An 18,926-nucleotide genomic window follows, 5' to 3' on the forward strand; every position below is an offset into this window, starting at 1 on the left:
GGTAATTTTTAAACAATAGTTTGTTATATATAGCCAATTTTCCCTCCAAAACAGCTGTGCCACTTTACATTTCCATCAACAATATGGAAAGTGCCTGATTCCCCCATATGGAGGCTCTTTTTCCTACTAAACATTAACTTCTTTACCCATTCATTTAGATATGAATAGTCATGAATGGTTGGCTGGCATCACAACACCTACGAACATGAGAGCTATCTTTGTTAACCACGTAAATCCACATGGCAGTGTGCATGCAATTGCACACACCCAGCAATGACCATAATTATATTTTTGCAGCTTACAGTACTCTATGGAGAGAGCAGACTGGAAAAATCTTGGAAATTTTCTTTATAGCATTTGAATCTCTATTACATGAACAAACTGTACAGCCCTTAAAAATCCTATATTCCATGCATTGACTTTCACCATTTGACCAAGATCAAATATCCAGTAAAGGACGGTCTTTTCTTTATGTTAAACAACAGATTCTGAAATAACTGTGTACTAGGTAACTCTCCTTAGGAAAGAACTGATTACTTCAGTAGTAATGGCAATGGAAAATGAATCTTTTCCCCAAATGCCCCCAGCCTCCCTGCTACAAACTACTACCATAGGTAGAGAAAAAAAGAAAGTTTTTGGCACTTCTAGATTCAAGCCTATTTAAAATAAAATTGTGTATGTTTTGTACCTGTGTAGTAGAATGAACTGAAGCCATCCACTTACCCCCACCTATCAGGGCAAAATGGAGAATGAGAAGTCACCTACAAACTCAAGAAGGATCTGAGGTATCCATACCAGGAAAGCATCTGGGTTGTTATTTCACCAGAAATAAAAACAAAGTAATATTAAAGGGAGGGATATTTTTTTCCTTATATGAACTAGACTTTTTTTGTTTTTGTGTTTTTAAAGTCAACACTTAAATATCCTGGTGTATTTGCTAATGAGACTAAATTGACTTTCCCCCAGAGTTAGCCTGGGGGGGGGGGGGAGCAAGGGAATAATAGGGCTCTTGGTGATGGAGCTCTCAGGGCCACCACACCCCATCAGTTGACCAAGGGGCCACAAGGGCTACAGACCATCTCATCTTCCCTATCTTTCCCTTTCCTAGAGGAACAGGGACACCTCATTCCCTCTGAGTCAGGGAAAGGGGGCCTGCCACATCCAGTTACATACATATGGAGGAAGCCCTAGAGAAAGCATACTGAACAGATATGTGGTTCCTACTGGGAAGTGGGATCGAAGTTACAGGGGACAAGGAGACTTTGACTTCTAATTTCCCACCCTTCTATACTACATGCAATTTGTATGAAAAGCATGGATTACTTTCATTAGTAAACTTAAAATATACTAAGATTTTTAAGAATTATCTTATCTGGGTTACTCCATATACCTAGCTTTCCAACATGCTCCTTGATACTATTTTAGAGCACTGCCTTTATAAAACTTTATAAATCTTACTGACCACTATGGCAAAATATTGATGGTTGTTGGAGCTGGGTGATGAGTAAGGTTTGAAAGACCATTCTATTTTTGTGATTGATTGATTGATTGATTTTAAGGTTTTTTTTTTTTAAGATTTATTTATTTATGATAGACACAGGGGGGGGGGCAGAGACATTGGCAGAGGGAGAAGCAGGCTCCATGCAGGGAGCCCGATATGGGACTCGATCCTGGGACTCTGGGATCATGTCCTGAGCTGAAGGCAGATGCTCAACCTCTGAGCCACCCAGGTGTCCCTACATAAAATCTTAAATCCATTATATGTTAAAAGTCATCAAAAACAAAATTATAAAATAAAAGCAAACTGGAAAATAAAAAATACCTGCTACAAACTTAACCCAGGCTTAATATACTTAACATTGAAAAACACCTACTCAAAAATATCTTTTTGTTTTGTTTTGTTTTTTTTGTTTTTTTTTTCAAAAATATCTTGACCCCCAAAAACACACAAACAAGTCACGTCACAGAGCAAAAATTCAAACAGCAAAGAATAAACTTATTAAAAATTATTCTAGTCCACTAATAATTTTTAAAATTCTGTTAAAATGAATACCATGCCACTTTTACTTATCAAACAAGCAAAAATTCAAATAATATCACCTAAAAGGCAGAGGGAAGCACCTGGGAGGCTCAGTGGTTGAGTGTCTGCCTTCGGCTCAGGTCGTGATCCTGGGGTCCTGATCAAGCTCCCCACAGGGAGCCTGCTTCTCCCTCTGCCTGTCTCTGCCCCTCTCTCTCTCATGAATAAAGTCTTTAAAAAAAAGAATAAAATTCATATCATTATATATATAATATGCATAATATACATAAAGAGAGAGAGATCATATCATTTTAGCTGTGTAAAAATGCCAAAGGAAAAAAACTAGAATACTATATATTCAAAGAATAACTGTGGTTGTAACTAGGAGATGGAATCAGGGACTTTTTTCCTTGTCTTTTCTAAATATTATGCAATAAACGTATTTTTTTTCTGTATTTTTCTGTTTGGTAATGTTTTTTAAAATTTGTTCTTAGGGACGCCTGGGTGACTCAGTGGTTGACCGGCTGTCTGCTCAGGCTGTGATCCTGGGATCCAGGGATCCGGTCCCCATCAGGCACCCTGCAGGGAGCCTGCCTCTCCCCCTGCCTATGTCTCTGCGTCTCTCTCTCTCTCTCATGAATAAATAAAACCTGCCAAAAAAACATTCTTAAACTGATATACAGTGTTAATTCCCTCTTCTTGGCATATAGTTCTGAGTCTTGACAAATGCATGGAGTCATTTAACCTTTGCCACAATCAGGTGGGGAATAGTTTAACTATCTCTTTGTAGTCATACCACTTCCCCACCTGCTTAACTCTGGGCAACTCCATCCTAATAGTTTTCCCGTTTCCTTATAAACGGCATTTAGTATGTACCTTATGAGTCTGGTGTCTTTCCTTAACATAAAGTATTTCAGACTTATTTATGTTGTTTTGTGTATCAATAATTTATTTTATTGTTGAATATTCCATTGTACAGATGTACCACAAATTGTTTATTCCCCAGGTGAGAGACATTTGGGTTGTTTCCAGTTCTTAGTAATTAAGAATAAAGTGGCTATAAGCATTTACATACAGATTCTTGTTTTCTAAGTGGCCATACCATTCTACACTCCCACCAACATACTGTGTGGGAGATCCAGACCCTTCTCATCCTCACCATGACTTGGTATTGCCATTTTTTTAACCACTCTAATAAGGTTAGTAACTTCCCTAATGACTAGTGATATTGAGCATATTTTCACATGCTCATTTTCATCTGTGTAACTTCTTTGGGAAAGTATCCATTCAATTTTTTTTAACCATTTTTAAGTTGGGTTGCTTGATTTTCATTTATTGTTGAGTTTAAGAGTTCTTTATAAACTCTGGATAGAAGTCTTTTGTCAGATATATGATTCACAAAAGTTTTTTTTCCCAGTCAGTTGTGCTTTCATTCTTTTAACAGTGTTTTTTGCTGAACAAGCATTTTTTTAAGATTTTATTTGTTTATTCATGAGAGATTCAGAGAGAGAAAGAGAGGCAGAGACACAGGCAGAGGGAGAAGCAGGCTCCACGTAAGGAGCCAGACATGGGACTCCATCCCACGTCTCCAGGATCAGGCCCTGGGCTGAAGGTGGCGCTAAACCGCTGAGCCACCCGGGCTGCCCCAGAGCAAGTATTTTTAATTTGGATGAAGTCCAACTAGGTTTTACATTTTGGTACATGCTCCATTTTTTTTTTTTTTAAGATGTTATTTATTTTGAGAGAGAGAGGGCATGCTTGAGTGGAGGGGAGGGACAGAAGGAGAGAGACAATCCCAAGCAGGCAGGCTTCCCACTGAGCCCAACACCATGCTGAGGCAGAAGCCAAAGCTGGGCTCCATCTCATGACCCTGAGATCATGACCTGAGCCAAAAACAAGAGTCAGATACTTAACTGCCTGAGCCATTCACGAGCCCTGGTACATGATCCATTTTGAGTTAATTTGTGTGTATGGGGGGAGGTACAGGTCAAGGTTCATTTTTTGGTACATGGATGTGCAATTGTTTCAGCACCTTTCGTTGAAATTGCCTTTACACTTTATTCCACTGAATTGCTCTCACAACTTTGTCTAAAATCAATTGATCATATTTAGAAATCTTTCTGGATTCTTTATTCTGTTCCATTTTGTCTATTCTTTCACCAATACCCCACAACCTTGATTAACTTGCTTTATAGTAAGTCTTGAAATTAGGTAGTCTTCCAACTTTGTTCTTTTTCAAAATATTTTGACTATTATCATTACTTTTGCCTACTACAGCTCCTTTCACTGATTATGAATGTTAGAATCTGTAGTTGATTTCTACAAAAAAACAAACTTGATAGACTTAGGATTAGAATTAGAATCATGTTTAATTTATAGATCAATCTGGGAGGACAGACATCTTAACAAACCTTCTTTCAAATCTTAAACATAGACCATGTATTATTTTTATAAACCATTTTTAAAGCCCTTATGAAAACCACATAATTTTCATTCCTTTCTCATTTCTTCTGCTTCTTTTTTAGATTATACCACAAAGCCATAGGAAATGATGAACATGATCTTTCTCTTTAAAATCTGGTTTGGTTTTCCCAAGGCGCTGAGGGAGAAAATGTTCATGCCACACTTGAAGGTCAGACCAAGTGTGACTAGTAGAATTTTCCTTCTCATCTCTGCAATATTTGTCAAGGTCTAAGTCCCCATTTTACAGCCTGAGGAATTTTTTCCTCCTTTGTAAGCAAAGCTTCTTTTGGTTGCTGGAGGGATAATACTGCAATGGAAACAAAGTGGAATGAAAAGTAGAGGGATGTGGGTAGGAGAATCCAGGAGGACCATATTTCTAGTCTAGGGCCTGCATCAATGAACTGGTGACTCCAAGGGCCTATGGAACCCCTAGGAGCTGGGGTGGTCAGAAGACATTTTAAAGTGACATTTCCAGCTCCATTTCAAAGTGTCTATGTTTCCAGACCTTAATGTCTCCTCTCCCATCTTCAGAAAATTCTCTTGAACCCTCTAACCTTCTGTATACATGACTTTTGAAATACTGAGGAAGGACTGAGTTTCGCAACTAAATCAACCAGATGCAAAAGCAAAGCAGTTAATGTGGAAGGAAAAGAAGCAGGGAGGCTGGAAGACTACAAGAAGAGAAGCCCAACCAGCAGAGGGAGGAACTGGGGAAGAATGGCTGCCTCTGCCTAAAAGTTTCCTCCTTTAGCTTATGGCTTAACAGCTGCCTCCTCTGTTAGACTATAAGATCCCAGAGGACATCTCTCATTCCTCCCAGATCCCAGTCACTGGGGAGCAGCAATGGGACTGCAACAATGGAGGTGACAAGGTTCTGGCCCTCACAGGGGTCATAGTTGCTCCTTCACACCCCATCCCCAGCACCTGGCCTCATGTCCAGCCCTGGAGGCCTCAGTAAATGTGGAGAGTCTCAAATTGGGCCTCACATGAGAAACTGGCAGAGAAGTGCCTAGGTGGCTCAGTCGGTTAAACATTTGCCTTCCACTCAGATCATGATCTCAGGGCCCTAGGATCGAGCCCCACATTGGGCCCCCTGCTCCATGGGGAGCCTGCTTCTCCTTCTCCCTCTCCCTCTGCTGCTCCCCCTGCTTGTGCTTGCTCTCTCTCCTTCTAATAAATGAATAAAATCTTTTAAAAAAATAAAATAAAAAAGAAGGAGAACCTGGCAGAAGGACCTCTTTCCCCTCGGTGACTGAATTAATTCTAGCCTCCTTGGATGCAGAAAGAGGAAAAGGCTAAAATGAATTTAAACTGATCTGGTAACAGATAAAAACAAACAAACAAAAAAGATACACACACCAAAACCTGGGCTGAACATGATCTGGGCTCAGATAACTGAACAAAAATCCACAGAGAACTTTTGTAGGTCGGGTAAGACCAACATGCTCAAACACTTGGGGCACCTGTAGTTTGTCCACCTGTACATCTTTATGCTTGAATCTCTCTCATAGTAAAGTCCTCTAAATACAGGGATTCTTCTTTTGTTTTTCAAAGACTTTATTTCTTTATTCATGAGAGACACAGAGAGAGAGAGGCAGAGACACAGGCAGAGGGAGAAGCAGGTTCCACGCAGCAAGCCTGATGTGGGACTTGATCCCGGGACTCCAGGATCATGCCCTGGGCCGAATACAGGTGCTAAACCATTGAGCCACCCAGGGATCCCCAACACAGGGATTCTTCTATACTAAATAAAAGTGAATGTAGGTGCTGCTACCTTGCCATTGTAACTGGAAGTTATAACTTTATTAGACTTGTTTTTCCCTTAAGACTGGTGGTTAGCACAGGAAGTACAAGTAGAACAGCATTCCTAAAAATCTCTTCCTTTACAAAGGCTTATTCCTAAGTGTTACATATTTATTACTTTTGCTTACATAAAGGCTATAAAATAAATCCTCATATTTTAAATGATAGTTTTCTTTGGAAAAAAGTGACTATTAATAAATGAACATTTCAAGTGGCTGGTACAATACTTATACTCAGGGGGCTAATGCTTTTAGCTTCCATTAGATTTTTCAAAATATTTTTAAAACTCACTAATAACACATCTATCATTTACTGGCTTATATTTCCTTCTGTAATAAGAAATTAAACCAAGTATGACAACTCACAGGTCTTGTAGCCAGCCAAACCTGACTTTTAATTCTACTTAGTATGACCTTGGGCAAGCTTCCTAATCTGTTTAACCCTCAAATGTCCCCTCCATAAAAAACTTAACTTTTGACTACATTTAATTGAATCAGTAGTGTGTAAATAAGGCACAACAATGTCACAATGTGACATTAAACAGATATAAAATAAATAGTAGCTACGATAATATCATTTTTAATATTATTTCCATATCCTCTAGCCTCTGCAACTTCTTTTCTTCCAAAAAAGGAGCTATATAAAAAGGAAAGAAAAGGAGATACGATACATAGATCTGCCTTCCAGCTTGAGGTCATTCCTTCTTTCAAGGTAAAGCTTAAAGCTTTTAGTCGTCCAGAGAGGTCTATGCAAAGAATGGAATAAACAGGATAACCAGCACAGGAAGACCAACAGCTACCAAAAGCATCCATTCCCTTACCTCACCCAATTAGAAAGCTCTCTCCTCTCCACCTACCTAAATCATCTCTTTCCTTCAAATCTGGCCCAAGTCATATATCTAGTAGTACACAGCTTTCTTGAATTGCTGAAGTTCACTACTTCAGCCTCCAAACAACTCTGTATGTAAGCCTGCCACAGAGCCTTGCTCACAGTAGGTACTCTCCAAAATCTGCCCATTGAACAGTTGGTTTCTTGATGTAGTTGTGGTGCCTAAATACCTAGGTAGCCACATAAAGACAGAGAGCCTTGGACTGTACCCCAAAGAAAGCAGCAGCACACTGCACACAAGGAATGGTTTGTATTTTGCCCAGGGCTAAGCCCTTAAAACTGCCTAAATATTTCCTACTCTTACTGATTCTAAAGTTTGAAAGCGCTTTCCAAGTTACTATACTTGTTCTGAGAGGTAATTGTACAGTTTAAAGCTCTCTTCTCGGGATTCCTGGGTGGCTCAGCGGTTTGGCGCCTGCCTTTGGCCCAGGGCGCCATCCTGGAGTCCTGGAATCGAGTCCCACGTCGGGCTCCCGGCATGGAGCCTGCTTCTCTCTCCTCCTTTGTCTCTGCCTCTCTCTCTCTCTCTCTCTCTATCATAAATAAGTAAATAAATAAATAAATAAATCTTAAAAAAATATTAAAAAATTAAAAATAAAGCCCTCTTCTCTGAGGACTTCCTCCCCATTCCAAAACCAAACTGATTTCTGAACCCACAGCTATTAGAATCAGAAATGCCTAAGTTTCTTCTGAGCTGGACCAATCAGCCTCTCCAGAGAGAGCATGTGTACAGAGAGATCCAGAGACTGAGAATCAGTTAGTGATTGTCCTTCTATATCTGAAAGATCTAGATGTGGCTGGGGTGGTGAGGTGGAGTTCATACTCACTGATAAAAGAATAGAGGGCTAGTCTGCAGAGATGAGCAGAAGAATGTTACACACACCAGAGAGAAGCAGAGGCCAGAGACTAGGTGACACCAGGGGCAGAACAGCCACCTGAGTTCCTGACTGTACATCTTGCTGATGAGGCCCATGAAGCTTCCTGTTCTTAGGTTCCCATACTCCACAGCCCAGAAGGCATGGGGTCGTCAAGTGGTCAGGAGCTCAAATTTGGAGCCAAATCTGTCTAGGTTCAAAGCCTGGCCTTGCCACTATTAGCAGAGTGCTACAAAACAAACTATTTTGTCCTTTGCTAATTTGAATTATATATATACATCTTTAGTAACATCAATGTGTTAAGCTCCAAAATCTCTAAAGTTTATTAAAATCATTATTGCCTGCTGACAAGACATAAGTGCTTGAATCAAATAAGTCTATGATAATGAGATAGTCCTCCTTCTCAGACTCATTAAAATCAATCAATTCCTATTTCTTGAAATAAACAGAAAGAGAACCTACACCCATTTGGGAAGAGCTAGTCCATGGTGCCAGAGTAGGCCAAGAAGCTCTCTGGCTGCACCATACTCACTAACATCTAAAGGGAAGCAGATGTGACAACAGCCCTACCCTTCAGGAAAAGTTCCAAGAGAAGCAGGACCATTTCCATTTTGGTCCTCAATGATTTCGACTATTCTGGCAGAGATTTTTATATCAGCTATGTTAATTAAGTATTAATTCAGCAGAAATTTCAGGCTACTTGAAGCATTTTTTAAAAATAGGAAACACAGATGGGCCTTTATAGCACACATGCAGGCCCTTGTCCAAGCCAGACCCTGTTAGGGGGCCAGGCATCCAATAACTGTGCCTAACACTCAGGATTGACTTCCTGATATGAGAGATCCCTATGCTTAGTTGGTTCCTGGATAATAGGTGGGAGGAAGCATTTTCATCTAACTGAGAGCTCTTAAAAATGAACTGCAGTTTTTTTCTTTTTTTTTTTTTTTAACATTCAAGATCCCACACACATGGGAAAACACAAAGAAAACATTTTGAGACCCAGTTTACCAGTATAGTTCATAAAATTCCTAGTAGTTTGCCTGCAACAACACTGTGATGACCTAAGGCTGTGTGAAGGGGATCCCTGGGTGGTTCAGCAGTTTAGCGCCTGCCTTCGGCCCAGGGTGTGTGATCCTTGAGTCCCGGGATCAAGTTCCGCATCGGGCTCCCTGCATGGAGCCTGCTTCTCCCTCTGCCTGTGTCTCTGCCTCTCTCTCTCTCTCTGTCTCTGTGTCTCTCATGAGTAAATAAATAAAATCTTAAAAAAAAAAAAAAAAAAAAAAAGAAGGCTGTGTGAATGAAGCAGGTTTTTCCTGTGAAATATACAGGAGGTGAAAAGCCAAGGAGACATTCTGCTTTCTCCCAGAACCCAGAAGGTTGGAAAAGAGGCTCACTTTCACCCTAACAACAAGAAAAAGCCATAAATTGTAACATTATAACTTGCCCAAAACCTATATAAGCAAATAAAAATAAATCACCTAAAAGTTTTAAACCAATTGTGAAAGGTTTACGTGTGGGCTAACATGAGCCAAAAAAGCAAGGGGAGCTCCCAGCTGCTTACAGGCTCTTCTCCCTAGACTGGGGACAGGGTAGGAGTCTGGAGAGAGCCTCTGCCAGAGAAGGCAGACACCTGGAGGAGGGGGATGCCCAGGAAAAGCAGATTTCTCCCTATATGGAAAAGGCCTTCATCAGATGCTAGGGGAAAGCAGCCAACCCTTTAGCCAGACTCCAGGGCACAAGTGAAGATTCACTGCAGCTAGGAGAAGATTAAAAGAAAACAAACGGGGACACCTGGGTGGCTCCATGGTTGAGTGCCTGCCTTTGGCTCAGGGCGTGGTCCCGGAATACTGTGATCAAGTCCTGCATCAGGCTCCCCGCGGGAAACCTGCTTCTCCCTCTGCCTACATCTCTGCTCTGTGTGTGTGTGTGTGTGTGTGTGTCTCATGAATAAATAAATAAATTTAAAAAAAAACAAGGGACACCTGGGTGGCTCAGTGGTTGAGCGTCTGCCTTCAGCTCAGGGCGTGATTCCAGGATCAGGGATTGAGTCCCATGTCGGGCTCCCTGCATGGAGCCTGCTTCTCCCTCTGCCTGTTTCTCTGCCTCCCTCTCTATGAGTCTTTCATGAATAAATAAATAAAATCTTTACCAAAAAAAAAAAAAAAAAAAAGAAACACAAAACAAAACAAAACCCCTATTTCTAGGGTAGGCAAAGAAAACTCTCCCAAAGATCTGCCAAAAAATCTGGTCCAAATTATTTTAAAGCACTTGTAAATACAGCCCAGATTCGATGCTTCATGCAAATTTATTCTATCTCTACAGTAATGATAAAATGTGGAACAGCAGCCCCTCACTACATGATGACTTCACCATCTCCAAAGTGTACTGCATGAGAGGCATGCTCTTCAGGAGCTTTGAATTTCTCTCTAGCAGCTCTGGACAACCCAGACTAATTCCAAAGAAAGAAGCAAGGACAGTTGCTGATTCTCAGCAGGAGGATAGATTATTCCACTCTTACTCAAGGTAGTCATTCACAGCTCCTGCCACTGTCACAGTGAAGGCCCAGAATCCAGAGGCCTTCTCACATCCTCCGCCACCCCTGCCTCACTTCCCCTCCCATGCTGGCCCCACTGCTTCATCCTACAGGCATCGTTTTCTCAACCTGTGCCCTCCAGAGCAAGCTTGTACCACTCATGCTGCAGTTTATATTAAGTACTAGGGGAATACTGGTAGAGTATGCCTCTTGACTGGACTGGAGGGACAGTAAAACACTCCTTTTCATGCTTCTCCTGCTAGTCCATAAAGCAAACAATTGGAGTCATTCTACACTCATGGAGTCCCTTTTGCTATAGTCCTCAAAAGATTTCTATTTAACCACTTTTCACTATATAGTATCATTCCAACTTGTAAAACAAGCAGAGGAACTGGTATAATTATCACCCTACGTTAACGATGAGGAAATTCAGAGACTAGACATTCTTTCCATACAATTTAACATGTGATTTTTTTTTAAGATTTTATTTATTTATTCATGAAAGACACACAGAGAGAGAGAGAGAGAGAGAGAGAGAGAGAGAGAGAGGCAGAAGCAGGCTCCATGCCGGGAGCCCGATGCGGGACCCGATCCCGGGACTCCAGGATCATGCCCTGAGCCAAAGGCAGGTGCCTAACCGCTGAGCCACCCTGGGATCCCCTAACATGTGATTCTTGATCTCCTATAATGAGTTTAATTTAGCCTACAAGGCCATAAAACAATCTTAATTGGGACGTCTACTCTTAAGTAAGACAGAAAAGACTTTAGAACATGTTCAACCAACAATTAAAATAGATATCAGTATTTGCAACAAAGAGAAAAATCCAAGCTAGACTGCAATCAAATGCTCAAAAACATGTAAGAGATGGATACCAACAATTACAGGTATTCAGAAAATGTAGGGAAGCTGGGCTTGGCCTGGCCCATTCCATAAAAGGCTCCTGGGGAGGCCAAGCTTGAGGGAAGCCCTGGAGATTCAGACTGGCAGGCAGAGTATTGCTGGTGAGAGTAATCACAAATGGGACCTAGAGAGAAGAAAGTGAGACCCAGGGAGGCTAGCAGGTGGGTAGCCAGGATGCTACCATCAAACCAGGATGCTTTCCAACAACTCAAATACAGTAAACAAAAGAAAGAGCTTTTTCGGGGATCCCTGGGTGGCGCAGCGTAGCGCCTGACTTTGGCCCAGGGCGCGAAGTCCTTCCCCAGTACCAAATTAACATAAATACCCAGTTTTTTTTTTTAATTATTTTCAGCAGCAATAAAAATTTCTGCCTTGATATAATAGAATATAGACTTTGAAATCAGATCTGACAGATCCTGACTCTACCTCGTAGTAATACTATAGCTTTAAGCAAATTACTGGACTTGTTTAAATCTTAGTTTTGACATCTTTCAAAATGAGAGTAATAACACCTACTTTCCAGAGCTATAAAGGTACAAAGACATACATGGAAAGGCCTAGCACTCAACAAATTTGGCCAATACTTCTAAATGGTTAAGGTTTAAACACTGATTCTCCTTCTTGGGCTTTCTAGTTTCTTGCTTAAAATCCGTACCTTTGGATAGGTTGTTAACGCCACATATTTTTTCAAGGTCAGACAATTCAGAGTCCTGGTCTGGAGGCCAATAGTCAACTGGAGGACTAAACCTTTATTGCAACTATTGAAAGCAGATCAGATCCCCCTGGCTAACAAGCTTAGTCACAACCTGCAGACACTCTGGAAATAGAAGCCATTGGTAGGAGGTCCTCTCTGAGACTAGGAAGAAAAACACTTGCTGGTAGCAATACTCCCCTCTCCTGTGCTTTTATAACCTGCTATCACCAGCGGGAAGACTGAGGGTGTCCCAAGTGCCAAGTCAGCAACACTCAAGTAGTTGGGTTCTGCTTCTGAGTTTTGCTTCTGGCACTGCATAGGAGAAAGAGGGTCGCCTCAGGTGTGTGAACATAAACTCTTCTCTAAAGCAGCCTGTCAGGATTAGCCTTCAATCCTACTACAACAGACTTCCACAAGAAGAAGGTAGGTGCAAGAGGAAGAAAAGAACATTGATGGTGCCTATGATATACTAGGACAAAGGACAAAGTAGATGATGCTGTCCTTGTATCTAAAGCCATTCTCATTATCCCTGCTTCTCAATTTCTCCTTCCAACAGGTACTAGGCACTCACAAGACATTATTTACACATTCATCTTCTACCAGTCCTGTGAGGAGGGTATTATTATCTGCATTTTACATATGAGGGAACCAAGACTTGGAGGCAAAGTGATGTGCTACAGCTGTTTGCTGCCAAAGACTGTGCAAAGCCTTAGTGCACATATGGAAAGGCAGGAATTGTCAATGATATTCTCCACATTAGAGAAGATGGTCACCTCCAGAAACAATGTTATTTAGATATTTTTAAAGGTTTTTATTTATTTATTTATTAATGAGAGACAGAGAGAGAGAGAGAGAAAGGCAGAGACACAGGTAGAGGGAGAAGAAGGCTCCAAGCAGGGAGCCTGATGTGGGACTCTATCCCGGGTCTCCAGTGTCACACCCCGGGCTGAAGGCGGTGCTAAACCGCTAAGCCACCGGGGCTGCCCAATATTATTTAGATATTGATCCTAAGAAATCCTAACTTAATACATGACCATTTTCTATAGCATGGATAGTTGTTATCAACATGACAACATTTTAGTTAATGTATACTGACTTTGTATCCTGAAACCTTGAACTAATTTATTAATTATAAGACCTTTTTTGGGGGATCCCTGGGTGGCTCAGTGGTGCCTCTCTCTCTGTGTGCCTCTCATGAATGGATAAATAAAATCTTTAAATTTAAAAAAAAGAGCTTTTTTAGTGTATTCCTTAGGATTTTCTATTTACATGATGTTATCTGCAAATACAAATAAGTTTTACTTCTTCCTTTCCAATCTGGATGCCTTTTGTTTCATATTCTTGCCTAACTACCCTGGCTAGAATCTCTAGCACAGTGTTGAACTGAAGTGGTGAAGGCAGATATCCTTGGCTTGTTCCAGATCTTAAAGGGAAAGCTTTCAGCTAACCATGATGCTAGCTGTGGGTTTTTCAGATACCCTTTATCAAGCTGAGGAAATTTCCCTCTATTCCCAGTTTGTTGGGTATTTTTTTAAAAACAAAAAGGTATGAAATTTTGTCAAATACTTTTTCTGTCTCTATTGAGATAATTATATGGTTTTTGTTCTTTATTCTATTTTTTTTAAGATTTTATTTATTTATTCATGAGAGATACAGAGAGAGAGAGAGAGAGAGAGAGAGAGAGAGAGGCAGAGGCACAGGCAGAGGGAGTAGCAGGCTCCATGCAGGGAGCCCGACGTGGGACTCGATCTCGGGTCTCCAGGATCACACCCTGGGCCGAAGGCAGGCTAAACCTCTGAGCCACCCAGGCTGCCCCTGTTCTTTATTCTATTTATAAGGTATACTACATCAATTCAGATGTTAAACCAACCTTGCATTCCTGGGATAAATCTCATTTGATCATGGTATATAAATCTTTTTATATGCTGCTGTATCTGGTGCTAGCATTTTGTTGAGGCTTTTTGTATTTATATCATAAAAGATATTTTATGATATAAATCATAAAATATAGTTTTTATATAATTTTTTTCCTTGTAATAATGCCTTTGTCTGATTTTGACATTAGGTAATACTTGCTTTATAAAATGAGAAGTGTTCCCTTTTCTACTGTTTAGAAGAGTTGTGAATAATTGGCATTAATTCTTCTTTACATGTTTGGTAGAATTTGCTAGTAAAGCCAACTGGTGCTTCACTCTTTTTTGATTATGAAATCTGTAAATGAACCAATGTGATTCTATAGTCCAGAATAAAGAGTAAGAAGATAGTCCTACTTGTGTACTACATAGGTAAAACACATCTGGACACTTTTCACACGTGAGGTGAATATTTTTTGAGGGTCGCCAACAAACTAAGAAAATTCAAAGGAGGCCCCCACAGTGAATGACATCATATGAAGAACATTTGATGAGCTTAATGTTTACTTGGAAAAGAGGGATTTAGGAAGCAAGAGTTATCCACAAACATTTCAGAACTGTCCTTAAACATATAAAAACTGCCTGGCATTACTCAATACTCAAGGTCCATTCTAAAGCACAAAAAAAATCATTCATTTATTCAGCAAACATTTATTCTGCATCTCCTTAGAAAGAGACTATGTTAGGTAACTGCCCAGGATAGACAGTTGGTAATGCAGAGTCTAGGAGCAGAGATAAGACAAGCACACAAAAACCAACCATAATATAAGGGAGAGAATGAGAAGTGTTACGTGGTTAGAACAAAACCTACTTTGGAATTCAGAGACAAGAGTATTTTCCACTGGCAGAATCAGAGATACCTGGAGAAGGACTTGGGCTTGAAAGGTGTGTATGATTTTTGTGTGGAGAAATATATTAAGGGGTCATTCCAGATGGAAGGAAAGCAGAAGCAAGAGTTTAGAGGCAGAAACAAAGTCAGACAATATAGTGGAACAAAGCTGAAGAAATGAATAGGCCAAGTTGACCAACCATACATGTAGAAATATCAATTACTGGGGGATAAAACCAGAAGCATGCCAAATAAAATACAAATACTCCAGGCTGCAGAGAATGACTATGTAAAGGTATTATTAAAGGTTTTAGAAGATACAAAAGCTGTGTGTTTATTCCTGGTATAAGTTAGAGGCAAACACAAGAGAGGCAGAAGACTTGCCCAAATGGTTAGTCAGGAGGAATGAAATCCTGAACAAGTCACAGGAAGGTCACAGTGGGAATGGACATTAGGAGAGAGACCCATGAGTTATTTCAGAAATTGAATCAACAAACTCCAGATGTGAATTGTCAAATCTAAGGGACTGAAAACAGAGCAGAAATCCCAGCTGGAGGAGGAACGGACTGGCAGGGGACACAAGTGGCAGAGTGAATATATGAGCATAGTGTTGTTACCCAGATGAATGGTTAGGATCGAACCAGGATAACGTTCTAACCCATAGTCTTGCTCCAAGCACTTCTCAACCCTTCCCTAACTCATCACATCCCTCAGGCTGCTCACCAAGAAAATGTCTGGAAAGAACAAACACCGAGCCAAACCGTAGCAGATGCTCCACTGGCTACTCAGTGCGATTCTCCATGAAGGTAAAGGCTGGTTGCCCCCTCAATCAGACCCCCAAACAGACCATCTAAACAGCTGCCTACTGGTCCTGAGCCTGCTATCCATTACCTTTGAAAGCTTAAAAGGCAAACTTTCTAAGTCTCAATTCCTTCATTTGTAATGTAGGGATGATAACCTCTTTCACAGGTTTGTGAGATTACAGCGGATTACACCAGAGGATTCAGAATGCTGCAAGACACACAAATGCCAGAGGTCATTAGAGGTTCTTTGAGAGCAGAAACTACAACAAATTCAGGTCTACATCCTTTATGGAGCTAACTATAGAAAAAGGAAGTGAGCAATATGGGCAAGAAAATACCATAGCCTGGACCCCAGAGGCCACCAGGTGTTAACCAAGGAATACTACCTACCAAACCTTCAAAAAGATCCTACATGGAGAGAAATAGGAGAGACCTTAATAATCGTCCAGGTCTACCTCCTCATTTAACAAATGGGAAGTTTCATCCTGAGAGAGGCCCAGTGATCTGCCCAAGATCTTCAGTGGCATACTGGGGTATGACCAATAATAACACAGTCACAGTTTAGATGGTGATTTTACCCACATCGGCTTACAACTAGGCTTTGAGCTAGGTAGGAAAGGATTAGTAAAATTCCCATTTTTAGCCTTACGTTGAATGATTCATCCAGGAGAAATTCAAATCCAGACAATCAATCCTATCCCCAGTCCAGGGCTGGCTCTTTCCTGACACTGCAATTTCATGCATATGCACAATTTCAAGTACAATCATTTCAGCATTCAATATATTTCAAACTCCAAATTCTGTTTGTTTCATCCTCCCTCCAGCAATACTTCCCTGATAGCATTCTTCTGACCTTTTGTCTTAAAAACCAGTTCAGCAGCCACGCTGGCACCAGAAACAGTATTTAAAATGAATCATCAAAACTGGGTCTTTCCAGATAAGTATCTTCACAAAGTATATCCCCACATGCGTATCATTCAAGATATATGACATCTATGCTCTAAATACACTGAACTAGGGTGCTCAAAGAGGAGCGAAAGCTCATTAATTGGAGCAATAGGTAACGAACAAATACTAAGAAGGCAGTTCTAGCAAATGGGTGGAACACTGAGGCAAAAACTTCCTGACTTTAAAACTAATTTGCTTTATGGAAGGATCTCAGCGTTAAGTGACTTAAACGTTCAAAATTACCTGATAATTCTAGTCATCTACCTCCAAAGAATCTCAATCTGGAATGTGTCTTTATTTGGGGAGGTCCAGGGCAGGGTAAGAAAATGCTAAGAAGGAATCAACCAACGTACCACTGTCTCAATGTCCTCTTTCCCAAACAGGGCCTGTCTTTCCACCACAACCCTTATTTCAGGAGCAAGGCATGAGGTTCTGCTGCCCTCATTCAACTCAATCAACGGAAGAGGATTAACTCCGCCCCGTGTCCTGAGGCTTGCAGAGGCCTGCCACTGGGGTTCACCGGGAGTGCGTGACACCTCCAGGCGGGACTTCCAACGGGCCGGGGCGCCAGGCTGCGCAGCGACCTTCTACCGAGGCCTGCGTTTCACCACGCTGGCTGGTGCGCGAGCCTCCGGGCTGGCAGTACTTTCTGCAGGAGAGCACCGGCGTCCGTTCAGGTTCCCTCTCCTTTCTCTTTATCTCGCCAACGGCCACACAGCTCCCCACCTCCGCCGGGTCAGCGCGGGCAACGGATCCTAGCAGCCCAGCAGCCCTCAGGGGACTAAGCGCACCTGCCTGGTGGAGGCACCCGCCCCCGGCCCGCCCCGGCCCCGCCGGGCGTGCAGGTCCCCAGGGATGCCGGGCACTGGCCGCCCCCAGCAGCAGCGAGGCTGAGACGCCGAGCCCGCACCCCCACGGCCTGGGCACGCAGGGCGCTGCCCCCGGGGCTGCAGGCGAGCGCGGGCGGCCGGCGCGGCCCCGCCCCCGAGACTACGCCCCCACCTCCATCAATTAAACGAAAGGGGGAAAAAAAAAAGCTCCATTTACCGACATGAGTGATCACTGTGGCCAGTCGCCGGCTCAGCTCCTGGGGGGCCATCTCTTCCTTTAACCAAAATAGCATTTCAACCGAAAAGCCACTCAGTGTGTAAACAAAACAAAGCACCACGTAAACGTGTCTCTACTGCTGTCACGGACGGTGCTTCACAGACGTCTGCTCCCGAGGATGCGCCGCGCTGTCCTCCTCGCTCTCTTCAGGCGCAAAACCAGTCACTCCCAGCCCAGGCCAACTTTCCCGGGCCGCTCGGCCAGCCACGCCGGCCACGCCCTCCGGGGAATGGTCTGGAAGCGGAGAATCCAGCAGCTCTCCCAGCGCACTATCTGGCTTTGAGAGAGAGAGGGAAATGGCACTTGTGGAGGGGAGAAAAACCGAGCGCCCCAAATCTCGCTGTAACCGCGCGTCGGGCTCCCCGGGCCGAGGGAGCGCAGCGGGTCTCGGAGGTGCGGTCCCGGGGGTCGGGTCGCGTCTTCGGCGCCGCCTCCCGGGACGGTCGGGAAGGATGCTCTCCGCCTGCAGGCGGAGCCCCTGCGCGCGGAGGGCGGAGGGCGGGGGGCGGGGGCGGAGGGGGAGGGGGAGGGCCCTCGGAGGCGGAGGGCGGAGGCGCGGAGGGCGGGGGCGGAGGGGGAGGGCGGAGGGGGCCTGAGGCCCCGACTCCTCCGCGCCGCCCGCCCCCCCGCCCGCCCCGCGCCCGGCGCTCCCGCCTCCGCGCCCACCTCTCCGCGCCCCCGGCAGCGCGCACGCGCCCCCGCGCAGTCTCGCCCCAGGTGAAGCTGCGCCGCTGGCCTCGCGGCCCCCGCGCTGCGGCCCCCGGAGCGGGAGCGGCTCCCAGTGTGTCCTCGGCAGCTTTGCGGGGAGGGGAGACCGCGCTTTAGGCGCTCCTGCTAGCTCCGGGGCCCCGGACGGCTGCCGCAGCGCCCCCTCCTTGCCCACCAGGTGCCTGCAGAGCTGCTGAGGCGAGAAGGGGGCTGACTGGGGAGACGTGCGGCCGGCCGGCCCGGGCTGCTGCCCGCCCCCCCGCCACCGCCACCGCCCCAGGGCTTGGCTGCCGCAGTAACCAGCACGCGCGGGGCGCACCCGCACTCCCAGCCGGGAGCCCGGGCCGTGCGCGAGTCGGCTGGGCACGCACCTGCGCACGCACAACCTCTCCAGCGCGCGGGTCTTTTCCACTGTGCAGCTGCTCCAGGGCACGCCGAGGC

At 43.7% G+C, this 18,926-nt stretch overlaps 1 protein-coding gene across 1 annotated transcript in view; it reads right to left on the bottom strand.

Moving 5' to 3' along the window:
• Positions 1–18,250, bottom strand: part of MCF2L2 (MCF.2 cell line derived transforming sequence-like 2) — a 238,246-nt gene extending 219,996 nt beyond the window's left edge. The window contains exon 1 of the mRNA XM_025451556.3: positions 17,718–18,250. Coding sequence (XP_025307341.1) covers positions 17,718–17,793 — 76 coding nt within the window. The 5' untranslated portion in view covers positions 17,794–18,250. The remainder of the gene's footprint in view (positions 1–17,717) is intronic.
• Between the last annotated feature and the right edge of the window lie 676 nt (positions 18,251–18,926).

The sequence above is a fragment of the Canis lupus genome, chromosome 34 (genome assembly GCF_003254725.2).
Source record: "Canis lupus dingo isolate Sandy chromosome 34, ASM325472v2, whole genome shotgun sequence".
Lineage (NCBI taxonomy): Eukaryota > Metazoa > Chordata > Mammalia > Carnivora > Canidae > Canis > Canis lupus.